Source organism: Athene noctua, chromosome 1 (genome assembly GCF_965140245.1).
Source record: "Athene noctua chromosome 1, bAthNoc1.hap1.1, whole genome shotgun sequence".
Classification (NCBI taxonomy): domain Eukaryota; kingdom Metazoa; phylum Chordata; class Aves; order Strigiformes; family Strigidae; genus Athene; species Athene noctua.
In genome coordinates, this window is record NC_134037.1 from 165624351 (window position 1) to 165646502 (window position 22152).

Consider the following 22152-nt stretch of genomic DNA (forward strand, 5'->3'; position numbering starts at 1 on the left):
TGCACTGATCTGAGAAAAGAGATTACTTCTACCTCCAAACCTTGTCTAGATGAGAGCAGGACAGACATTTCCTTAAAGCTTCTGTTACATGTTTAACTAGCTCTACAGTTCCAGTGCTGTTTGGAAAATTAAAAGCCACTAAAACTCCAAAGCCAAGGGGACCGTACACATGTTTAGTTATGCATGCTGATGAGCTGGCTGGATCCAGGGCACGGAGCCAGGAACCTGCAGGTCTGAGCCTCCGTGTGCTAAGCAACAGTCCAGTTCCACTCTGATTTTAACCATCAGGAGCCTGCCCATGAATTTCTTTGAATATGGGGCCCCCAAAGGCATCTTCATTTCATCAGGAGGATGAATATTATCAGGCATATTGAATACAGATGAGGACGAAGTCTCGTTAAGTCAAGGACAGTTGGCACTGTGCAGATTGTCAGCCAAATGTAGATTCAGGGAGATACTGGAATATTTCACTATCACCAGTCACCAGAAGCCTAAAACGTGAATACTTCCTCCCTCCATCTCAGGCTCATTCTTGTCTGTCACTGAAGGTGAGTTTTGGTGGGAAGGGCTGCCATGGGACCTGCCATCCCTGTGCTTGAGGACAGCAAAGGGCCATCGGAACAAATGGATCAAGCCTCGATTTTGCCCTAAAGCTTTCTGCCTTTTTTCAGAGGACAAGAAGGAGGCTTGAATGGAAGATGAAAGTGGCCTGAGACTTCAAAGTCCTGAATGCTACTGAGAAAATTAATTGTAAATACAGCACTAACACCCCATCCAGCTCAAACTGAGTACACTGAAAAGACTCTTTGGGAATCAAAAAGAATGGGATTGCCTGAAAATGAAGTCTCCAATAAAAGGTTAGGTTTTTGTGGCTTTTTTCAATGGGAAATAGTAAAAGAAATTTCTTTCTGCGTGTTTAAGATAGGCTTGTATTAATAAAATGTTTCTATATGGAAAAAATCAACAAAGCAAATTAATTTAATCTTTTTTCAACACATAGTTCTTTCATTCTATTTTGAAATAATGTGTAATTCTTAATTATTGATTTTAATTTTTTTTTTTTACAGAAGCAAAAGGTTGGGGTTTTTTTTGTTTTTCTGATCTGGGTTTTTGTTTTGTTTTTTAATATGCTTTATCACAGTATTGGTCAAATAGGCAGATTAGGTAGGAAATGGTTCCTTATCTGAGTGAGATCTCAGCACTTCTCTGTAGGTCTGTAAGAAGTACATACCTCAAGGATGTCTTCATTTGGTTTCTTCTGTAGGACTTTCCAGGACTTTAGCACTTGGGCTTGACGAGCTAAGGATGAAAGTGCAACTTGATTCATTTCAAGACACTTAAGTACTTTGCTAACTTAGTGCTCTTATAACAGCATAATTGCATTAATAATATTAATGAAACAATTATACATAACTGCATTTTTCTATTTTAAAATAACTTGAATTGACCATGATGCACAAATGTTTGCATTTAGACGTGCCCGCACTGTCACTAGTCAGGGAAATTTGCAGGAGTTTCTCAGCCTGCTCAAGCTTACTGAATTTTATTGCTTTCAGACCCCAATTAATATTTCCAGCCAGTGATGAACAGCGTGTTTGTAATAGCACTAATCTGGGATGCTCTGCTCCATGTTCTCTTGGTCAGGGCACACCAAGGTAGCCAGAACATATACAAGGAGACACTTAGAAAGGCAGCTCAAATGTTGTTGTGTTAAACCCACCAACTGTAATATTCAATCATTTATGCTTTGTATAAAACAAGCACTATTACTTCTCATGTAATCAAAAGGTGCAATAAAGTAATATGAACTGACAGCTCCCCTGTAAAAAGGATTTTTTCCTCTAAAGCCACGTTGAACTTGGACCTGAATAACTTTTTCCTCTCTTTTCTCCTATTATGGGAAAAGCTGTAATTTTTTTTTTCCCCCAGTCCTTACATAAGTGACTAATTTCTGTGAGTGCTGCTCCCAAATGGACTAAAGATCCATTCCTAGGGAGTAAGTAAAGTAACATCAACACATTCCTTCTGATCCAAAAAATATTGAAGTTGAACAAAAGCCTCCCAGTTGCAGATGAAGCGAATGCAGAGAGTCCCGGGTGACTGTGGTTCAGAACACCCAGGACTTGCGCTGTTCTGGCTCTCTGCTGCATTGTAGCAAAAAACCTGTGGGTAAGTGAACACCATTTTTCCAAAGTTATGACCCTCACTTTCCTCTTCTGCCCAAGGCACAAGAAGACATTATTCAGAGTATGGTACTGATATGGCTATTACACTCAGAGAAAACCAAGTACAGCAGAAGGCAAGGGAAGCAGACATCACAAATAAAGGCAGAAGACCCTTTTATTTCGCATAGACAAAATGCAAAGAGTGTCTCATTAAATTAATATTTAAAAAAAGCCCGAATCAGTCCCCTCACTCCACTGACATCACTCATCCTAGTTAACAACAAAAAAAGAACAATCAAGGACCCATTTTCTAATTTAAAAAAAAAGTGCAAACATGACAAAAGACTTTTTGTTTTTCCAAATCAATGTTCCTGTTGAATTCACAAATAGGGTGATTTTTTTTTTTGTGATTTTTTTTCCCTTTTAAATCTTGTCTGATGGAACTTCCAGTTAAAATGTTTTAGTTAAGTCTCCATGCACTTCGTAGAAAATCAGTAAAAACACAAACGCTTGTGAAGATCAGAAAACTGGACTCTTTTACCCAAAAATTCAGATGTCCAGTCAGATGAAGCTCACACTCAGACAGAAAAAAAGCAAGAGAGTCTTTGCACTGTCTGCCGTTCATATTATTATTTTTTTTTGTCAAATATTTTGGCAATCTTCTTCTTTAATTATAAATATTGGAATTCAATAAAAAAAAGGTAGCTTTCATTGGATTTTTTTTCAGTGTAAATATTTACAGCCACTGTCCAGCCATGCTCTTTTTGTTATACCAGGGTGTAAGATTTTGCGTAGGGATTGTTTCCTTTCAAATGGCCCCGGGAGTCCAGCAGGGATTCTTGGGAGCTGCTCATTTTTGCTGCCTGTCCTAGCTCAGCTCCTTCTCGCTGAGGTAACGTTGCCACAGCACCAGGTTGCCATGACTGTACTTCTCTTGTGGAGGATGTCTCCATGGGTATCGGCTCCAGGACAGTGGGGCGCTTCAAGGTTCGGCTTTTCTGCGGCTCCAAGCAGGCTTGCCCCAAACCCAGGTCTCTGCTCGTGCCCTGCACGCCACGGTTCAATAAAAAGTCCATCCTAAGGTAGGGTGGCAAATGCATGAGATCACCTGGGGAGGCAAAAGTGAAGAAGTCACGAAGAGGTCATGAACTGTGTTATGCTCACCTGCTGGCTGGGGAACTCAACCTGATGGATTTGGCCACCAGTATTTGTAGTCAATCCAGCTGCAGCGTTTGTAATTGATATATTGTTTATCAGATATTTACTATGCTATGATCTTACAGAATCAAGGGTCAACAAACTAATTTTGGACAGATCCATAAGAATTCACTATTAATATTTGTTTTCATAACAGAATGACTATAATGACAAATACGACGTGGTTTACATGCATTCACAGCATCAAGAAGATAAACTGAAAAGACCTGGATTTTTTTCTCAAAATCCTAAAAGAAATTATCTTGGTTTTCCTTTGTCAAAACGTGGAAAATGTGGAGGCTCAGTAGTTTCCTTTTTTTATTTTCCATTTTAAATGAGAATCTTCACAACCACAATTAATGACCACCAATCTGGAGTAGAATGACCAAATTATTTAAAATGGATGAATGAGTGTCAAGGCTAGAGTTTTAAAGAGATTTCAGAATAAACCAGAAACCAATGCAATACAATACAAGAATACTGCCCCAATACAAGAACATTTACCTGCCATCCATCATTACTGGGTTTAAACCACTAATGATTTTCTACCACTATGTCCATCAATATGCTGCTGTTTTGTGGCAACAAAATGCACTGGAGCTAGCACCCTAGCTCTTGAATCAACCTTCCCTTCTTTCTGTATTGACAAGGAAACCTCTTAATCCTTATTTCTTCTGATTCCTGGGCATTTCTATGTGAGCCTGGTGATGGCAGCCTGCTTAGTGCAGAGTTTAAACAGGTGCCTTGGACTTGCTGTCTGGAATTAGACAGGGGTGAGCATTGCCTTCCACATATCGGTTACATGTATTAGACCTGCTACAGAATTCAGATTGACTTATTTATTCTAGCCCTGCCTGTTAGGCATTCATAAAGTTGCTTCAAGGAAATGAGAGGCAATCAGGCACATAATGACATTCCCTTCTAAAAATATTTGATGGTGTAACCTCATGTATATATGAGAAAAAGCACTCTTACAGGTGCATTCAAGAACAGTATTTCCCCTTCTTTACAGACCTCTGCAGGTATATTGCTTCCTTTTTATGGCAGGTATCAAAACCACAGTCTCATCTACAGATGGGATGCATCCTGAATGTTTAAAGTAGAAGGCTCTTGGCACCTTTGTCTACATGAGCTGTTTACAGCAGTAGAAATTAAGGCTGACTTGTGCCAGTGGCATGAACCAGGAAAGCACTTCTTCATAATAAAATTATGTATAACCATTTCAGGTTTCTTAACCATGCCAAAAACTGTCCAATGATCTAAAGTAAAACTGTTCCTTTGCTTTCTCAGATAAGTCAAGGCATTGCAGATCTTACCTAAAAGACTAACAGCATCTGCTCTATCCTTATTTCAGGTCACAGACAGAGAATTGCTAAGTTACATTTGGACAGAATCACTGTTTATTCCTACAGAAATCCCCCAGGCACTGTCTGACTCCATATGTTTTATCCTAGCTACATCTCCAACACAGATGCACCGTACATGGTATTTAAACCCCATGACTCGTAAGATGCATGTATCTCAAGATTAGGCTGACATGCACCACAGCAACTTTTATGTAAGGTTGGAGAGAGAGGGGGAGGTTTGCACTTAAAATCATGCTGATTGCCACTTGAAAAATGAATTGTGGTAACATTGATTGGTTTTACTCAGTTACCTTGTTTTCCTGCAGTACTTTTCATGACAAACACATTAAGCGCATGAGACCTATTTCAGCTGAGACAGCAATGTACCTGCTGCTGGGGTAAAGTACGCCAGGATGCGGACAAACAAACTGTCAGGTGAAGGCAGGTGCCGACTCACTCTACTTAACTACAGGCATCGAACTGAGCTGCCCGCGGGTGTGACCCTACTGCCCAGCAGCTTCCCTGCCTCCGTGGCACCCAGACCCCGATCCCCTAGCAACCCATACGGCACCCCAGTTATTTTCCTTCTGGGTTCCCTTTTGGGTCGAGTTCTTCCAAAACGTGTTTGTGGGGGCAGTTTGCTCCAACGCCCATTCTCCCTGGGCTGCAGGAAGGAGACAGCCTTCATGGGAAATGCCTGTATCACTCTCTCCCTGTGGCTGGATTGTTTGCAGCATTGTGGTATCCTAAATAAGGAGCATTATCACTACCCACTTCTACCCAGTGGGGGAGAGAGACAAGAGTGTAGGAGCGAGTGATGCTGCCCCCGCGTACCTGTCTCTGCCTGCTAACGAAGGTGATGAGGACCTTCATTTGGATGCCTCAGGCGTGGGTTATCACTGTCAGGGCCCCAGCAAAGGCGGGCAGAAATGCACACCTCTGAGATGGCAATAGTAGGTGTGAAAACTTTGTGACAAACTATAATACCAAGGTAATACCTTCCCTCTTGTCAGAGATATTTAGAGACTGCCAGGCTCAGAAAGCAGAGTTTCTCTCGCACTCCCACAGTTGCTCCCCATGAGCAACAGGGCTCCCTCAGCCTCAGCAGAAGAGGACCAATTTCCTGCGTGGAACCCCCATCCCTACTTCCCAGGACAACAGGCCTCTTCCTGAAGATGTCTGTCACCCTAACACCGGCTGTGACGGGCTGCTGCCAGGCAGCACAGCGCCCGCTGCTTTATTAAGACCAGCCAGGTCATTTCATACACAATCCCTCTTACTACCGCATTTCTGTTTTATGGTTGACTTTCCAGGAAGGAGCCAGTGTGTAGCAGAAGCTGGAGCACAGCTCATTGGCAATCCCCCACGGTCACCTCAGAGAGCAGCTTCTGCATCTTAACACATCGTTACTTCTTGAGGGCGACAGATATGCACGGACTATAAAAAAGATCAGTGTTGAACCTTATAGAGATGAAGGCTGGTTTTCAAGCTGCTGTCTAGACATTTCTCACATGTACTTAAGAGCTTCAAGCTATGTAAAAAAGACCTTTTTTTTTCCCTCCCTAGATCTACATAAGAACACATAGTGAATATCTGTGTAAATAATACGCAGTCATTTTACTGTAATCTTCTAAATGTCTAGGAGTGAAGTTCCAACAGGATTGCAGTAATGAGAAACCAGAGAGTGTAACTTGTTCTTCAAAGCTGGATACACAACACAAAATCTCTGACATGGCTTACACAGAGCACTCATTATTTGATATGATGTACACATTTTCCTATCATAAAAAGTGCCAGTGCTCCTTCTTATCTGCAAGAAGCAACCTTCCTTGCAATTGCTTGTAAAACAAAGCAGATTATTAAAACCACTGGAAAAGAAAAATTTTGAGAATGGAAATTTTTCTTCTTTGTTAAGATTGAAATGGTCTCACAGGATGAAAAATGTCTCTGATTTATAAAAATTAATGTGTTTCTGACTTAAAACCACAGTCTTTGAAATACAACCACAGGGGTTCACTTTTGCCATTATGAAGGTGTTCTTGAGAAGATTAAAAGCCTCATATCTGTGGAGTTACTTGGAAAGACTTTGGTTCTCCTCCTTCTGGACACAACAGTGCAAACATTTTTCTGGTTTCTTGCTATTCAGCTGAGTGATGATTTTTTTCAGGCAAAGCATTATGAAGTTTCAAGGTGGTTCATTGCCTTTGATGCTCTAATTACCTCTTTTCAGCTGTGTGTGTGCCTTATTAGTAATGAAAGCAAACCTTTCAAGTGCATGAGCACTGCGAATGAGCATGTTTAATAATTCATGCATTTTGGCTTAATTAGTACAAAAGACATTCTAAAACTATAGTTTTCCTGATACATTTTTTTAAAAAGCAAAATGTGCTGTATTTAGAAACACTGAGTTTGTACACAAATAATAAACATCCAGTCAAATCTGAATGTGACAATTTAAACCAGAGCTACCTCAGAATTTTTTTTTTTTTTTTTTTTCTGAGTGGCCAACCCTCTAGTGAATTATTTAGCATAGCATATTTTAGAAAATGTTAGCTTCAATAAATATTTGTAAACAAATGGTAAAAGTCACTTACTATGATATTTACTGTAAGCAATACATTCTACCAAAAAGGGGGTGTTTTCTGAGTCAATGCAGCACCAGGCAAAAATTATTTACCTTTATTTCACTACAAATAAGCTGATATAAGACATTTTGTGAAAACAGTAAATATTTTTATGCTTCCTTTGGAGGTCAGCTTCGGGTATGGGAAAGGTTGGGATGAATTTGACAGGCTACATGGACAGAAAAATATCACTGCTCTACTTTTTCGGGATTTTATTCAAGATAGCTCACTTGTTTGCAGAACTAAACCAAGCTGAGATGCACTCTTTTTTCCCCCAAAGATTTACTTCATACCTCTTTCAAATGCCAGAAAGCTTGCATGTATTTTTGCTTTAATCTGCTCCAGAAAAATCTAAGTATTTGTGCTATGTTCAATACAAAGATCATCACAGGCTGAAAAAGAGATGCTTTTACTAAGTTGTCACATGACAGCTATATGCATTTTCTCATGAATCATATCTTTCACTAAAGCAAAAGTAATTTGTCTTCACAACGCTCCAACACAGATACCCTCAGTGATGACTGCCTGATGATTTTCAAGTTTTGGTTGCCATGTGAAGGAAATTTCATGCTATTTGAAAGATTATTTTAAAAAAGTTTATAAAGTAGGACTGGTGACTATGATGGGATATTTTATTTAACAAAGGTAAGAATAAGACTGGGTGAATAGGGCATTCACACAGCTTACTTGAATAGGTGAGTGGGTTAAAAAAGCTCTTAATGATCTCTCTGGCATGATCTCACAGAATCAGAAATCATGCCAAAATGGAATCCATGCAGCTCTGTTAGCACGGGTAAGGTGCCTTGCTGACAGTTACATTGATTTGGGACCCAAGTATACAACTCTTCATGACATTGTGCAGTGCTCGGGGGGTGTACAAGTGCTGGCGAAGGTGGAGTGCCACTACATTGGGCATCTCTTGGATTGTCCTAAGGGGAAGCACTGATGGGATATTGTGTTTTCCTTTGAAAGGAAGAAAGGGAGACAGAGCTGCTGCCAGATAGCTTTAAATTTTGGTTTATATTGACTAAAAAGTATAGTGGCATTTTCCAGCTCACTAGCACAATGAATAAATTGGTGAAGACTTTGCTGATACTCACAGGCTCTTTTCCAGGAAGAAATTAGAAATAAGAAAAGGGCAGAAGGTTTGCAAGGCCAAGGTGAGAGGTTTGATGAAAAAAAGAGCACAAGTGACGTTCAGAGGTCTTTGTCACTTCAAAAACTGACACACCGTTAAAAGCTAGCAGGCAAAGCTTTCTTAGACAGCAGCAGCTTCACCTGAAGCATGACTGATAGCAGCAGCAACATTTCTTACAATTGCTGCTGTCAGTATTTGAAACCTGCTGGTGCTCCTTCACTGTTCATCTTCTGTCCATGTGTCCTGCACCAAACCCGCAGAAGAGTCTGCACTGCGCCGCAATCATTCCCACACCAACAGGCTAAGAGTCAGACCTGCACGGCTCACAGCACACTGCAACGTCAGATATAAACACACTTAATGAGCAATAAAGCCAACTGTTGGGTTACCTTGATCCTCTGACCTGCTCAACGAAGCATGGGGTAAAGAGGATCAGTCCTGCACTTCCTTGCTTGGCTGATACAGGTCTCAGCCTGGCGGTGCCTCAGTGAAGAGCCCAGCACCATCTCTGCCCTGCCTTGTTAGCCAGGAAAAGTGACTGGCTGCAAAGGGAAGCAAGGGGATACTCTCCAGAGGCAGTCATTCCTGCCCCGAAGTGAGGAGGTGAGCAGCTGCTCCTAGCACCCAGCTGAACTTCGTGGTGCCTCCCTTGACCCAGCACCCCATCAAAGGGTCAGGTGCATACTTGTTGGAAACTTGGATGATAGTGAAATGAACCAAAGCAGTAGGCAGGCTTTAATGTGTTTGTTTTGGTTTGGTTTGTTTTTTTCCCAGGGTCTGTTCAGTGTGGAACTGCTTTCCCAATGCTCTTTGTTTAATAATTATTATTGTATCGTAAATGTTGTAATAAAATGTCACAACCGAACAAGAAAAAATTTCTGAAGGATGCTTTGAATAACAGGGTTCACCTCCTTAGAGCCAATTTTGATCAGTAGTGGAAATGGTGGTGAAATTTCCTCATGCAAATTACTGACTGCTTGAATGAATGGTAACCTCAGCTTGCTCCATCAACAGGAGCACAACATTACCCAGTTCAGGAGCTCACAGATTCTTTCTGAGCCCACTTTTTCAAATCAAAAACTGGATTTAGTAGTTCTCTAAGGTGATCCAGAATAAAAGGCAAAAGGTCCAACCCCTCAAATTACAATCTTAGGGAGCAGCCAAGCAGAAGAAGGGGAGAGGATACAGCTTTCTCGTTAGCCAAGAAGCTGCTGTGAGGGTAGGCACGTGCTCTTCCAATCTTCAGGCTAGCTTCAACCTCTGCTCAGCTGCCCAAGAAAAATGATCCAAGTGCTCAATGTTTGGGGAACACTTTTAAACAGACTGAATGCTAACGCTGAACAAGGCCAACAAGGTGTCTGCATGCATTTCAGCTGCTAACCTGCCCTTTGTGGCTTGATGACTCACACCATTGCATCTTTCAGGCTTCTCACAGTTTCAGCAGATGACATAAAATCACATCTTTATGTTGTTCATGTTTGTGATCTCATAGATAGGAAACAGCCAAAATACTTTAGAAAAAATATGCCAACTTTCCTATTTCTAGACAGAGAAATCAGAATTCCTTATCATCCCTGCAGGGCTGTACTTTATAATTGGCAAGTTTCATTTTTCTTTCTCAATGAAAACAGATAATTTGAAGATCTAGTTAAATGTTGCATTCTCCTAAAATTGGCATTTTCATAAAAGCATTAAAAATACCAGCTATGTTTCACACAATAAAATAAAAACAACAGTTGCTGTTGACTACAGTCATTGGAGTTATCTCCTAAGAAACACCAGGCCAGCAGTAAAAGCTGCAGTTCAGGAGCCAAATTTGCTACTGCTATAAATCAGAGTAGCTCTATTGATTTCAGCATGACTATAAATTGATTTATACTTACTGGAGATTAGGTTTAAGTGACTGAAAATGAGGATTCCAACTAACATGGACCTCTTTTTTTTAAAGATGATTAATTTTTAAATTTAGATTTAAGCCTTCTAATTCTGAGAAAAAGTCCTTAATCAATGCATCTTAAAGCAAAAGCAGGACTGCTATAGTTTAACTGAGATCAACATCTGTACTACATCAACATAACACATGTGCATCTGTTTAACTGCATGCCAGAAGACTTGATTATCACATTGTTGCCTACTCCTGAAAGGTCTAACAGAACAAGAACTGAACCACATTTTTGGTCTGTAGTTCTCTAAGCAGAAATTTGGTCTTTCATACAGTGCTGCACTTTTAAAAGACCTGTCAGATGCTCTGTACCTTTCAGAAGTAACTTTAAGGAGAACTGACATATTTTTAAGGGCCTCTCCACCACTGAGCTGGTGGTGTAAGGAAGGAAAAACTGATTAACTCCAGGGGCCAGACAGATTTAGACACTATGGAGATGCTACGTGGATGTTTAGCCTCACAGGGCCAGCGCATCTGCAGAACTAAGGCCTTCCTGTTTCGATTTAATGCAACATCTAAGTGAAAAAAACTTGTAAAAGGTACCTCACCATGTAAATCAATATGCACTCCAAAACTAAAGTCAGAAAAATTGTCAATAAATAATGAAAATATGATAGAAAATTAAAGTACGTGAGCTTGCTACTTCATACATTTTTAAGGATGCTTTGAGACAGCGCTCTCCTGCCCACTGGCTGAGCTAGGAAAGCCATGCTGAAGCCCTCACTCAGGTGCCTCTAGTTAGCAATACTGCAGTTTTAAGCCTTGTTTGCGGATCCTGGGTGCAGTGAACAGAAACTATTCAATTGCACATCATCTGAGGGTTAAATTGATCATGACTCCATGGAAACTGGCATCCTTCATGGGTTTATTCCTGGGATATCTTGGAAGCTTAGACTCAGCACAGAGGTTGGAGAGGTGAGGAGTTTGAACTGCAATTCCATTTCACTGATATCAGTGGGAGCCACTCTGTTGACCTCAACAGGCTCTGTACCATACCCATGAACGCACGGATAAACCTGACTGTGCCGAGGTGCTGGGTAAGCATAACACTCTACTAATAGGTACAGGGAATTCAGGCTACAACAAGAAAAATGGTATCAGCGTTGCCCTGCTGCTCTGCTGAAGATATATTCATGGATGAATTACTGTAACTTTGTCTCCACATGTCCATCAGTTTGAATCACCTGAGTGATGCTGAAGAGGTGTATCATTGCATTTTTGTTAACTGATCCACTGGGACCAGAAGTTCAGGTCTTACATTTAAATTAAGAATGCTGGCACAAAAAGGTGAACAATATCGAAATACATCCACATACAGCTATGCTTTAGAGGCCAGCATATAAAGAAGCTTTTACGTGGATGGCAAAGACTACAGTCAGATTAAGAATATACTGTTAAAACAAAAGTTTGTTTCTCTAGTGATATTGGCCACACCACACCAAAATCTGGTCCCAACTCAGCCAGTGAATGTTACTCACTCCACTTACTTCAAGAACTCTGCATCATCCCTCCTGCTTTGAAAAACCGTCATGACGGAACCCAGAGCTATGGACTAAATTAACTCAATACACATTTTGGAGGCATGGCACATAAACTAAAGGAATGATGTCTCTGTGTTTGTATATCAAAAGACAGGAGAAGTGGTGGTGATTAGAATGTATTGGAAAATGTGGAACCTGAGCATGACGTAAGTGGTATGGAATAAGGGGTGGATACTGTCCTGGTTTTGGCTGGTATAGAGCTAATTTTTCTTCTTAGTAGCTAGAATAGTGCTGTGTTTTGGATTCAGTATGGGATTTGGTATGAGAAGAATGTTGATAATATACTGATGCTTGTAGTCGCTGCTAAGAAATCAAGGACTCTTCAACTTCCCATGTCATGCTAGTGTGTAAGTGCACAAGAAGTTGTTATTAAGTAGAGCCAGAGCAACAGATCCAAGCTGCCCAATGGAATACTCCATATCATGCAACATCATACTCAGTATATAGATGAGGCTTGGCTGGGGGTGTCTCTTCTGGGATTGCAGTTTTGGGATCGATCTTCTTTCCTCTGGGATCACCTTGTCTGTAGTCTGTATAGAAATGACTGCTTTTGGCTACCTTGAGCTCACTGAAAGCCCATGCAAAAATCACACACTGTGTCTCAACATTTTCAAGGTTAAATGCTTTGACATTCTCAAAATTAAAATGGCACGAGGAGGTGAAATCTATTTTTTGTAGGAGTGAGGTTTAAGATGGGACTCTTAACAGAACTGCTCTAAAAAACTATTATTTTAACTGAAGTGGACACAGCATCTTTGGTTTGATTTGGAAGATTTGCTGCTGGTTTTAGAAATTTAACATTGAAGTTATGACTGTAAGAACATGAAAGTAGCTGAAAAATTACTGATAATCTAATCCTTGCTTTAGGCATAAAACTCCCCTCTAACTACAGTTGAATCCAATGCCTCCAAAGCTACAGAAAACATGGGTAGTCTATCTTAAAAGTTGCAGCTTACAAAAAAAAAACCCAACCAAAAAACTATGAGGCAAATAATCAGCTTTAGAAAAACTAAACTTCAAATTTAAAAAAAAATCTCACTTTTAATAAGAAAGATTTCTTGGTTATAAAAAGACAGGAAATGGGCATTCTTGAAAGGGGGTTTACCTTAAAACGCAACTTCTAATCTAGAAGAAAGCAAAACCCCAATAGTATTATAAACAAGCACTGTATTTTTCCAAGGTTAATGTTAATTTTCCAATCAAAATAACAAATAAATCAGATGGCAACAGGAAAAGATAATTGTGTGGCTACACACTCCTGTTAAGACTCCTTGAGGAACTGGTACCATCTGTTTCTCTCCTCTAATAAATAAAAACCAAAATCTTCCTAACACCAGTAACACTGATTCATAGGTGACAGTTGTAAAAATATTTTAAATTACTTTTATCATAAATTACTTGAATTTAGCTTCCAGATGTCTTGTACACTACCTCAAATGGAACTTTCACATTACAATTGCACAGAAACTTTGTAGTTCTGTGTATAACCAAACAGCTGCCCCATTTAAACTCATGACTCACCCTGACAGAGTTTTCCTTTCTGATCTCATAATATTTTAGCTTCCGATCTGAACCTGTTTAGGTTCATTTTTATTGTACTGCCAAGGTTAAAAAACTTGCAGTGTGAACCTTCCTCTCTGTAAATCCACCAGAAGAATAATGCAAGCCAATGATTTCAAGTATCCAGTCATGTCAAATTAAATGTGGAATTAAATGGTTTTCATCTCTGCAGAACATACAGCTTTTCACAGCAGAAGGTGAAAAAGCTCCTGATACTCCACAGAAATATAACCTGAGACAGGATAAAGGCAATTTACTCTCATCACCGATGTGCCATTTCTATGATAAGAAGCAAAGGCACAGTCTCTTTGTGACATGTTACTAGTTTTCCAAGAGAGCAATAGAAAATAAAAAGGTGGTGTCCAGGCACGGGAGAATTTAATATGGAAACATTAGAGTTGCTCATCTAGGGGAGTAATTTCAGAATATGTCACATACGTGTAAGTAAGTATATATACACAAGTAAGTTAACATACATGTTAAGAGTATTTACACAGGCAAAAAGTTTTTCCCCACTTAGAACTGTTCTGCCTGTTTTGCTGTCTTCCCAGCTGCTTATTTTTATTTGTTTCCTTATGTAGTTTTATCAAAACTGGACCTTGGTCTCCAGTTGTGGAATCAAGATGGTAATTTCTTTCTTCTATATACACACTATATATGGTGTGTGTGTATACACATAAATATTTTTGTATATTATATTTTGTATAATACTATTGTATTTTAAACCAGACAGTGGAAGTGTAGAACTAAAAAAGAAAACAATCCGTATGTTAGCCTTTTTGTACTTTGCTGTGGGATTTCTTAACAAAAAAGGTCAAATGTAGATTCCTCCCATATCTTCAAGAAATTCAGTTTTGGATCTGCAAACTGTGGAACTGTACAATTCTATTTTCAGTCAATGCAGAATAATATAATAGACATGGGAAAAGGAGGTGAAAGGTGAGCTGGAAGCCCTAAGTCGAGAGTCCCAGCCATTACTGAATCCCCACTGGCCAAATCTGCATAGGATTCAGTTACTGCTGCAGCTTGCGGAGCGCTGTCAGCAACTTTTCAATAGAAACCAAGTCTCTAAATAGACTCCACCACTATGTCACACTTGCCTGCACTGAGTAGAAGAGGGAAATAACTCCTTCACCCTTGAACTCATAGATTAGTGGAAAAAAGTTTGCATCTCCCTACCTTGGGTTACAGGGATGACATTGGAAATACACGGTGCTTTCTATTACTGCATGGTTCATATTATTCTTATTGTGCTAAGCAGCTTATTTTTAGCTGTAGTGACTGAATACTGGAAAAGAAGATTTGTTTCTTGACTGCAGGTGATGTCCAGACTGCATTTTAAGGGAAACTTGTAAATAATTATTTAATACAAGTACTTGCCTTCTGTAGCTTAAGGCTTGTCTACAAGCTAAGACTTTGCTGTTCAAGTTGGCAGGATAGTCAGTGCAGCAAGAAACTTGTAAATTGGGTCAAATATGCTAATTAAGGCATCTTAAATACTGGAAGAACTTGATCACTCAGCAAAGCTGGAAAAGTTAGACCAGTATTCTTTTTTTGGTAAATATGAAGTAGGCTTAGGGCTATACTCAGGCTGCTTGACTTAGGTGCCCAACTGAAAAACCCAGACCAAAGAAGTGTCCATACTTGCTTGTCTGAGAGCAGGCCTGTCCTGTCCTCTGGCTGCTGCGAGGAGGTGGTGGCAGCTGGCCAAATCTCCTCCTCTAGGATAGAGAGGCTGAGCTGGAGTGCTAGCAGACAAAAGGATGGAGCTCTGCATCAACCAACAGCTCAAGGACAGCAGGAGGAAAATGATTCCAGTGGAGCAGGATCTTAGCAAACTGGTGTTCCTGCTTTGGGCAGGCATAGGGACCCAGGAGAGCACTCAGGGAAGCACTCAGCTTCCCAGTGGAGGAATGGGGTGTTCTTGCCATCTTCATGGCTGTGAAATCGTTCTCTGGAAAATCTTTTTTTTCAGTCTGCCTGGTTGCAGCTGCCTTTTCTCCCCACCCACATGCAGGTTTCTTTCCAAACTGGTTCCTTTCATCAGCTGAATATTTGCAGAGAAGGTTCTGAAATATAAAATCTTGGGATGTTCTAACTGGATTTCAAAATCTCCTACTCTGATACACTTGGAGAATGATATCTCTTCTTTGGAAGTGTATCTGAGATGCTCTTAGTCCTTCAGGGTTTATATATTAATGTTATCTCCAAAAAAGCAAGGAAGTGGGATTGTCAAAAAGAGCTTGCACTTGTTTTGTGACATCAGGTAGACAAGTTTCTGCCCTGTCCAAGTTAAACTAAACCTTAAGGATCATGTTACATCTTTGAAGAGTTTCTTTCTGGTACTGATTAGCATCAGAGAAAAATATAATCTGAGGGTCTGAGTTTTGCAGTACCTCTGTGAAAGGGAGGTTTCTGCAAATAGCAGGAGACTTGATGAAAACTTTCTGTATTATTTCCTATTCAAGCACTGGTTGGATATTATTTCTTCCAAGCATGAATTCCGTTGCCAGAGGATGCAAGTAAGTGGTCTGTCCACAAAAAAGACATAAATAGCACTTGGGAAGCACAGAAATATCAAAATATTTCCCAGTTAATAGCTGTTCTTTTCTCAAGCACAATAATTTAGGAGTAAAGAGAGGAAAAAACCCAAGAGGCTTCTTGGTTGAGGCTATTACTGAGATTTAAAATTATAATAACGGGAATCTATTTTTAATAAACTGCTACTGCAATGTTTATTGCAGTTAAGAATAATTGTTATGATAACTCAATTTGTGGTTAATGTTTTTAAAACAGAAAAGAGAAACATTGTTCTAAAACTTTCTGAACCTCTACAATTACCTTCTACTTTTTTAGATTAGACTGATGGCACAGTGGAAGGTAGGAAGAGAGTATATTTCCTTCCAATTTGTGTCCCACCCAGTTTCTGAATGCAAGATTTCAGTGACAGCTCTGAAGGATGAAAGACTGACTCATTTGTTAACCTCCCAGGTAAATTTTGGGTAACAACTGTTGAAATTTCTCAATACAAAAAAGTGCCTCGGTTTTGATCTGGAAGGACCTGGTATACTGTTGAGATGATTGCCCAGTACGCCTATTCCTTGAGGACCTGATCTTGCTAACCAAACTTGTGGTCAGTGACAACTGTGGGGAGAACAGTAATCATAATCCCAAACTTCTGGGAGTACTGATGTTGAAAAAGATGTGTGCTGGCTTTGTGTGGCGGGGGTTTTGATAGTGGGGGAGGGGGCTACAGTGGTGGCCCCCTGTGAGAAGCTTCTCGAAAGCTCTCCTGGCTCCAATTTGGACCCTCCTTTGCACCAAGGCCAGGCCAATAAGCAACAGTGGCTGCACCTGTATGATAATATATTTAAGAAGAGGAACATGAGAGAGGGTTCAGGGGACTTGTGAGGAGGAGTTATGAGAAGGATATCTATGTGATCACCGAGGTCAGTGGAAGGAAGAAGGAGGAAGCAGGGAAGGTGCACTGGAGCAGAGATTCCCCCTGTATCCTGTGGTGAGACATCAGGGCTGCCTCCCTGCCACCCATGGAGGTCACAGGAGGAGCAGAGATTCACCTGCAGCCTGTGGAGGGCCCCTGGGACTCTGTGGGAAGAAGAAGACCCTGCTGTTGTAGTTCAACACTGGGAACATGAGGGTGACCCACACCAGAGCATCTCGTGAAGAATGCATCCAGTGAGGAGGACTCACACTGGAGAAAGTTTTGGAGCCATGTGGAGCAGGGGGAAGAACACAGAAGAGTGCTTCTCCCCCTTTCAGGAAGAAGTGGTAAACTGACTACACCCCCCTTCCCCTGCCCCTGTGCTGCTGGGGGAGGAGGTGGAGATATCAGGAACAAAACTGAGCCAGGGAAGAAGGGAGGGGTGAGGAGAGGTGCTTTTAAGATATGGTAACCCTTCTCACTGTCCCCTTCTGTCTGGTAAGTGGTGTTGTCAGTGTTTTGAATTAAAGTGATGTCCTTTTTTCTTCCTTTAATGAGCCTGTGCAGTAGTGGGTGAGACACCCCTCTCTGTCCTTATCTCTGTTCTTGAGCCTTTTGATTCATTTTTCTCTTTCCTAGAGCTTGGGGGGGAAGGGGTGAATGAATGGCTCTGTGGTGCTCAGTTGCCATCTGGGCTCAAACCATGACAAGATGCAATGCTAACAACATACTGACATAAGTTTTATACCATGAAGATATTAACACTGCACAGAGGTTAGGAATTGAAGACCCACTTTGTTAAAGGATGTGATTTATCCCATGTGTTTAAAATACTGCTGTGATATCTTTACTGCTCCAATTTTCTCTTCTAATGTGCTTCCTAGGACACATGACTATTCTGATGGCTTACTGAGAAATGTCACCATCTGCAGTGGGTCAGCATCAAGGCTGGGGCAGATTAGGTCTGCCAGCTCTATAAAGTCCACAAAAACCCATGTGCCAGTCTACATCCACCCCTTCATTTCTTGGAAGCTATGTAGAAGCTGTTGTTAAGCAGTAATTTCAGTTTGCTTGGTGGTTTATAATGTGTTATTATAAAAGGAAAAACAATGATATTGTTGATGCTGAAACAAAACATACGAATAATCTCATCTTTTTCCAAAAATCTACCTGTGTATGGACTTGTAAAGATCAGGATGGAAGGATGCATAAGACATTATTTCAAAACACTGAATGTTGGAATTAATTTAAAAATCTTACTTCCTTATTCCATTTCCTGTAGTTATGACTTTTGAAAAGCTTAAAATGCAACTCCTAAAATATTTTTTATTTAAGACCTTTTAGTAACACCTTCTCTCTGTACTTGAAAGTTTTGGCCAAGTGTCAAGGCAATGATGTAAAAAACATCTACAGCTTCTCATACTGACAACTAGAAGTAGCCTCACATGCAAGAAAGCTAATTGATATTCAAGGATCCTCTCCTCCAAGCTCAATGAACAGAAACTCAAAAATGCCAGGAGCCTGCATGGATGAACAAGGAGCTCCTGGCAAAACTCAAACACAAAGTGGGAGTACACAGAGGGTGGAAGCAGGCAGAGGTAATCTGGAGGGAATACAGAGTCCAAGCATGCAGAAATGCGATTAGGAAAGTCAGAGCCCAACTGGAGTTGAATCTGGACAGGGATGTCAAAGACACGAAAGGCTTCTGTTAGTATATAGGTGACAAAAGGAAGGCCAGGGAAAATGTGGCCTTGCTGCTGAACGGAGCAGGGAACCTAGTGACACAGGACATGGAAAAGGCTAAGGTACCAAATGTCTTATTTGCCTCAGTCTTCACTAGCAAGACCAGCCTTCGGGAATCTCAGGTCCAAGAGTCTGGAGCAAGGAAGACCTACCCATGGTGGACAAGGATCAAGTCAGGGAATACTTAATCAAACTGGACATCTGTAAATCCATGGGCCTTTTTGGGATGTACCTACAAGTGCTGAGGGAACTGGCAGATATCATTGTGAGACCACTCTCAATAATCTTTGATCATGGTGGTTGGGAAGACTGCAAGAAAGCATGTGTCACTCCTATCTTCAAAAAGGAGGAACCTACAGGTCACTCATCTCCATTCCTGAGAAGGTGATGGAGCAGCTAATCCTGGAAAGCATTTCCAGGCACATGAAGAACAAGAAGGTGATCAGGTGTAGTCAGTATGGAAATGACTGGCCTGGTAGATGAGTGGAAGTCAGTGGATATTGTCTCCCTTGACTTCAGTAAGGCTTTTGACTTCAGTAAGGCTTTCTCATAAGATCCTCATAAAGAAGCTGATGAATTATGGGTTGGATGGGCAGACAGTGAGGTGGACTGAAAACTGGCTGAACAGCTGGGTTGAGGAGATGATCAGTGATCATTGTCACTGATCTAGGTGATCAGTGGAACAAAGTCTAGTTGGAGGCCAGTAACTAGTGGTGTACCCCAGGGATCAATACTGGGTCCAATCCTGTTCAGCATCTTCCTTAACAATCTGGGTAGTGGAGCAGAGCATACCCTCAGCAAGTTTAGTGATGACACAGAACTGTGAGGAGTGGCTGATACACCAGCAGATTGTGCTACTATCCAGCAGGACCTTGCCAGGCTGCAGAAATGGTCCAACACAAACCTTGAGCAGATCAACAAGGGGAAGTGCAAAGTCCCCATCCTACCTGTTGAGGAACAACTCCATGCACCAGTACATGCTGGGGGGTCACTCAACTTGAAAGCAGCTTTGCAGAAAAGGTCCTGGGAGTCCTGGTGGACACCAAGTTGAACATGAAGCAGCAATGTGCCATTATGACAAAGAAGGCCAGCTATAACCTGGGTTGCAATAGGAGTGTTGCCAGGCTGTCAAGGGAGGTGATGCTTCCCTCAGCACTGGTGAGGCCACACCTGGAGTGCTGTGTCCAGCTCTGGGCTCACCAGTACAAGAGAGATGTGGAGCTACTGGACAGAGTCCAGCCAAAGGCCACAAAGATGATTAAGTGGCTGGAGCATTCTTCCTGTGAAGAAAGACTGAAAGAGCTGGGACTGTTTAGCCTGGAGAAAAGAAGGCTCAGGGGGATCTTATCAATGTATACAAATACCTGAAGGAAGAGTTCAAAGAGGACAGAGCCAGACTCTTCTCAGTGGTGCCTAGTGGCAGGACCAGAGGCAATGGGCACAAACTGGAACACAGGAATCTCTGTCTGAATATCAGAAAACATTACTGTGAGAGAGGATGAGCACTGGCACCCAGAGAGGTTGTGGAGTTTCCATCCTTGGAAGTAGTCAAAACACAACTGAACATGGTCCCGGACAACCTACCATAGGTGGCCCTGCTTGAATAGGGGGGTTTAGATCAGATGACCTCCAGAGGTCCCTTCCAACCTCGACCATTATGTGATTCTGTGATGCAATAACTTCAGCTGAAATGCAGAGATGTGTACTACAGCACAATACATTTAGCACTCTGACTTATAAAAGAATAACCTTGCCAAATATCCAGACCTTTCTGGAGCCCTGATGCACACCTCAGATTCAGTATGCCAAAATCACTTTGTTTCCTTATTTACTATGACATTAGGTATGATACTTATAAAATTATGAGTATTGTTTATGGCAAAATCCCTGCATTTTGAACTCCCATGTCTGAGCTGACTTCATGAAACTGATTCTTGTTTCCATAAACTAAATGTCAGGGAAAAGGTGTAGAAATCCAAAAGTCAGAAGCAGTTCTGTGTGTATCTGCAGCACCAGCTGACTGAAAGGGAAAAGGTCTATTAGAAGACTTACAGTGCGCTAGAATGAGGCAATCAACTATTACGCATTGCTAGTTACTGTTAGAGTTATATGCAATGTGTAGAAGTTCTGTAAAGGCAGTCCCTAATTCATAGTAGAGTGCTAGAAATGATCAGTTACTAAGCTTGCCTAGACATCTGATGAGACATCGAAATATAATTCAAGCTGATGGGCTGATCAAATGTTTTGATTCAATTTCTGAATGAAAATGGTATGAAAATTGGCAACATCACAGCAAGTTGATGTCAGTCCCCAGAATACAAGTCACTGAATCTTGATCCCCTTTCCTCCTCCAATGAAAAAACATTCAGATTCTCTACTTCCAATCACTAACTATCTCAGTTTGGAGCAACTTCAGGTCTCCATCACTGCCTGTTGGATAAAGCAGATGGCCTGATCAGAAGGCTTGACTACAGAGGTACAAAAGTATCCTATGAAATACTCAGCAAAAGCAAGGGAATGATGTGACATGAGTTGGGATGCCCTAAGAAACTCACGGGAAAGTCTTCTGAAACCAAGTCTCAGGTGGTCTAACATTTTGCTTGTTTATACCAAACATTTATGTTATCAACAAACTAAGAAATAGGTGCTGCAATAGATCAGTCAGTTATGGCTGACAAAGTCTTTAGCAGTAAACTCCATTGTCACCTTTCTTGAGTAAAGCTGAAGCCTTGCCATTGGGTAGCTTAGTTTAAAAATGTCCCATTTATCAAAATAACTTGTGTTACATTCTTTTTGAAACTGTTTTATAATTGTTGGGGATTATTTGAAAAACAAATATTATTTATAGTAGACTCCTAAACCTTTATTGCAACCATAAAAGTTGCAATAAATAGTATTACAGGCAGTTTGAAAAGTGAGATTAGAAATTAGGAAAGAGGAGGCATAAATTATTGAAAATGACATTGTATGTGAAAGAGATCAAGTTGGGGGACAAGAAAAGCAAAGCACCATGAAAACAGTTAAACATTATCTTGAAAGAAAAGACTGACTTAATGGAAGAATAAAGATGTGCTAAAGAAGCACAGTTAGTGTTTCATCTCAGATGTTTTAATCCGTTTAATTTAAATAACTTTTTAATTTTTTCTCCATGTTCCTAAATGTAGAACGACTTTGATTAACTGTATCTGAATTATTAACTACTTCCTCAGAACTTCTGAAGTGATGGGTGAAAGAAGAAAGATGCCCGGTAAGTCTTTCCTCACTGATTTGAACACTAAAAATACTGGTCTGTGTGCTACTATGGAAAATTCTTTCTACCCATATGTTTTGTTTAAAGCCCTTCATAAAGTAACCTTTAATAACATATCATTCAATATTTATGGACCAACATTCAAGTTGCTCCACTGGAAAACTAATTTTTTTTCAAATTATTGAAGCTAATTATTAATGTCAT

General features: G+C 40.7%; 1 protein-coding gene across 3 annotated transcripts in view; it reads right to left on the reverse strand.

Moving 5' to 3' along the window:
• Positions 1 to 2389: 2389 nt before the first annotated feature.
• Positions 2390 to 22152, reverse strand: part of DSCAM (DS cell adhesion molecule) — a 477293-nt gene continuing 457530 nt past the window's right edge. For all 3 annotated transcript variants that reach the window (XM_074904021.1, XM_074904029.1, XM_074904038.1), the window contains one exon: positions 2390 to 3273. In XM_074904021.1, coding sequence (XP_074760122.1) covers positions 2933 to 3273 — 341 coding nt within the window. In that variant the 3' untranslated portion in view covers positions 2390 to 2932. The remainder of the gene's footprint in view (positions 3274 to 22152) is intronic.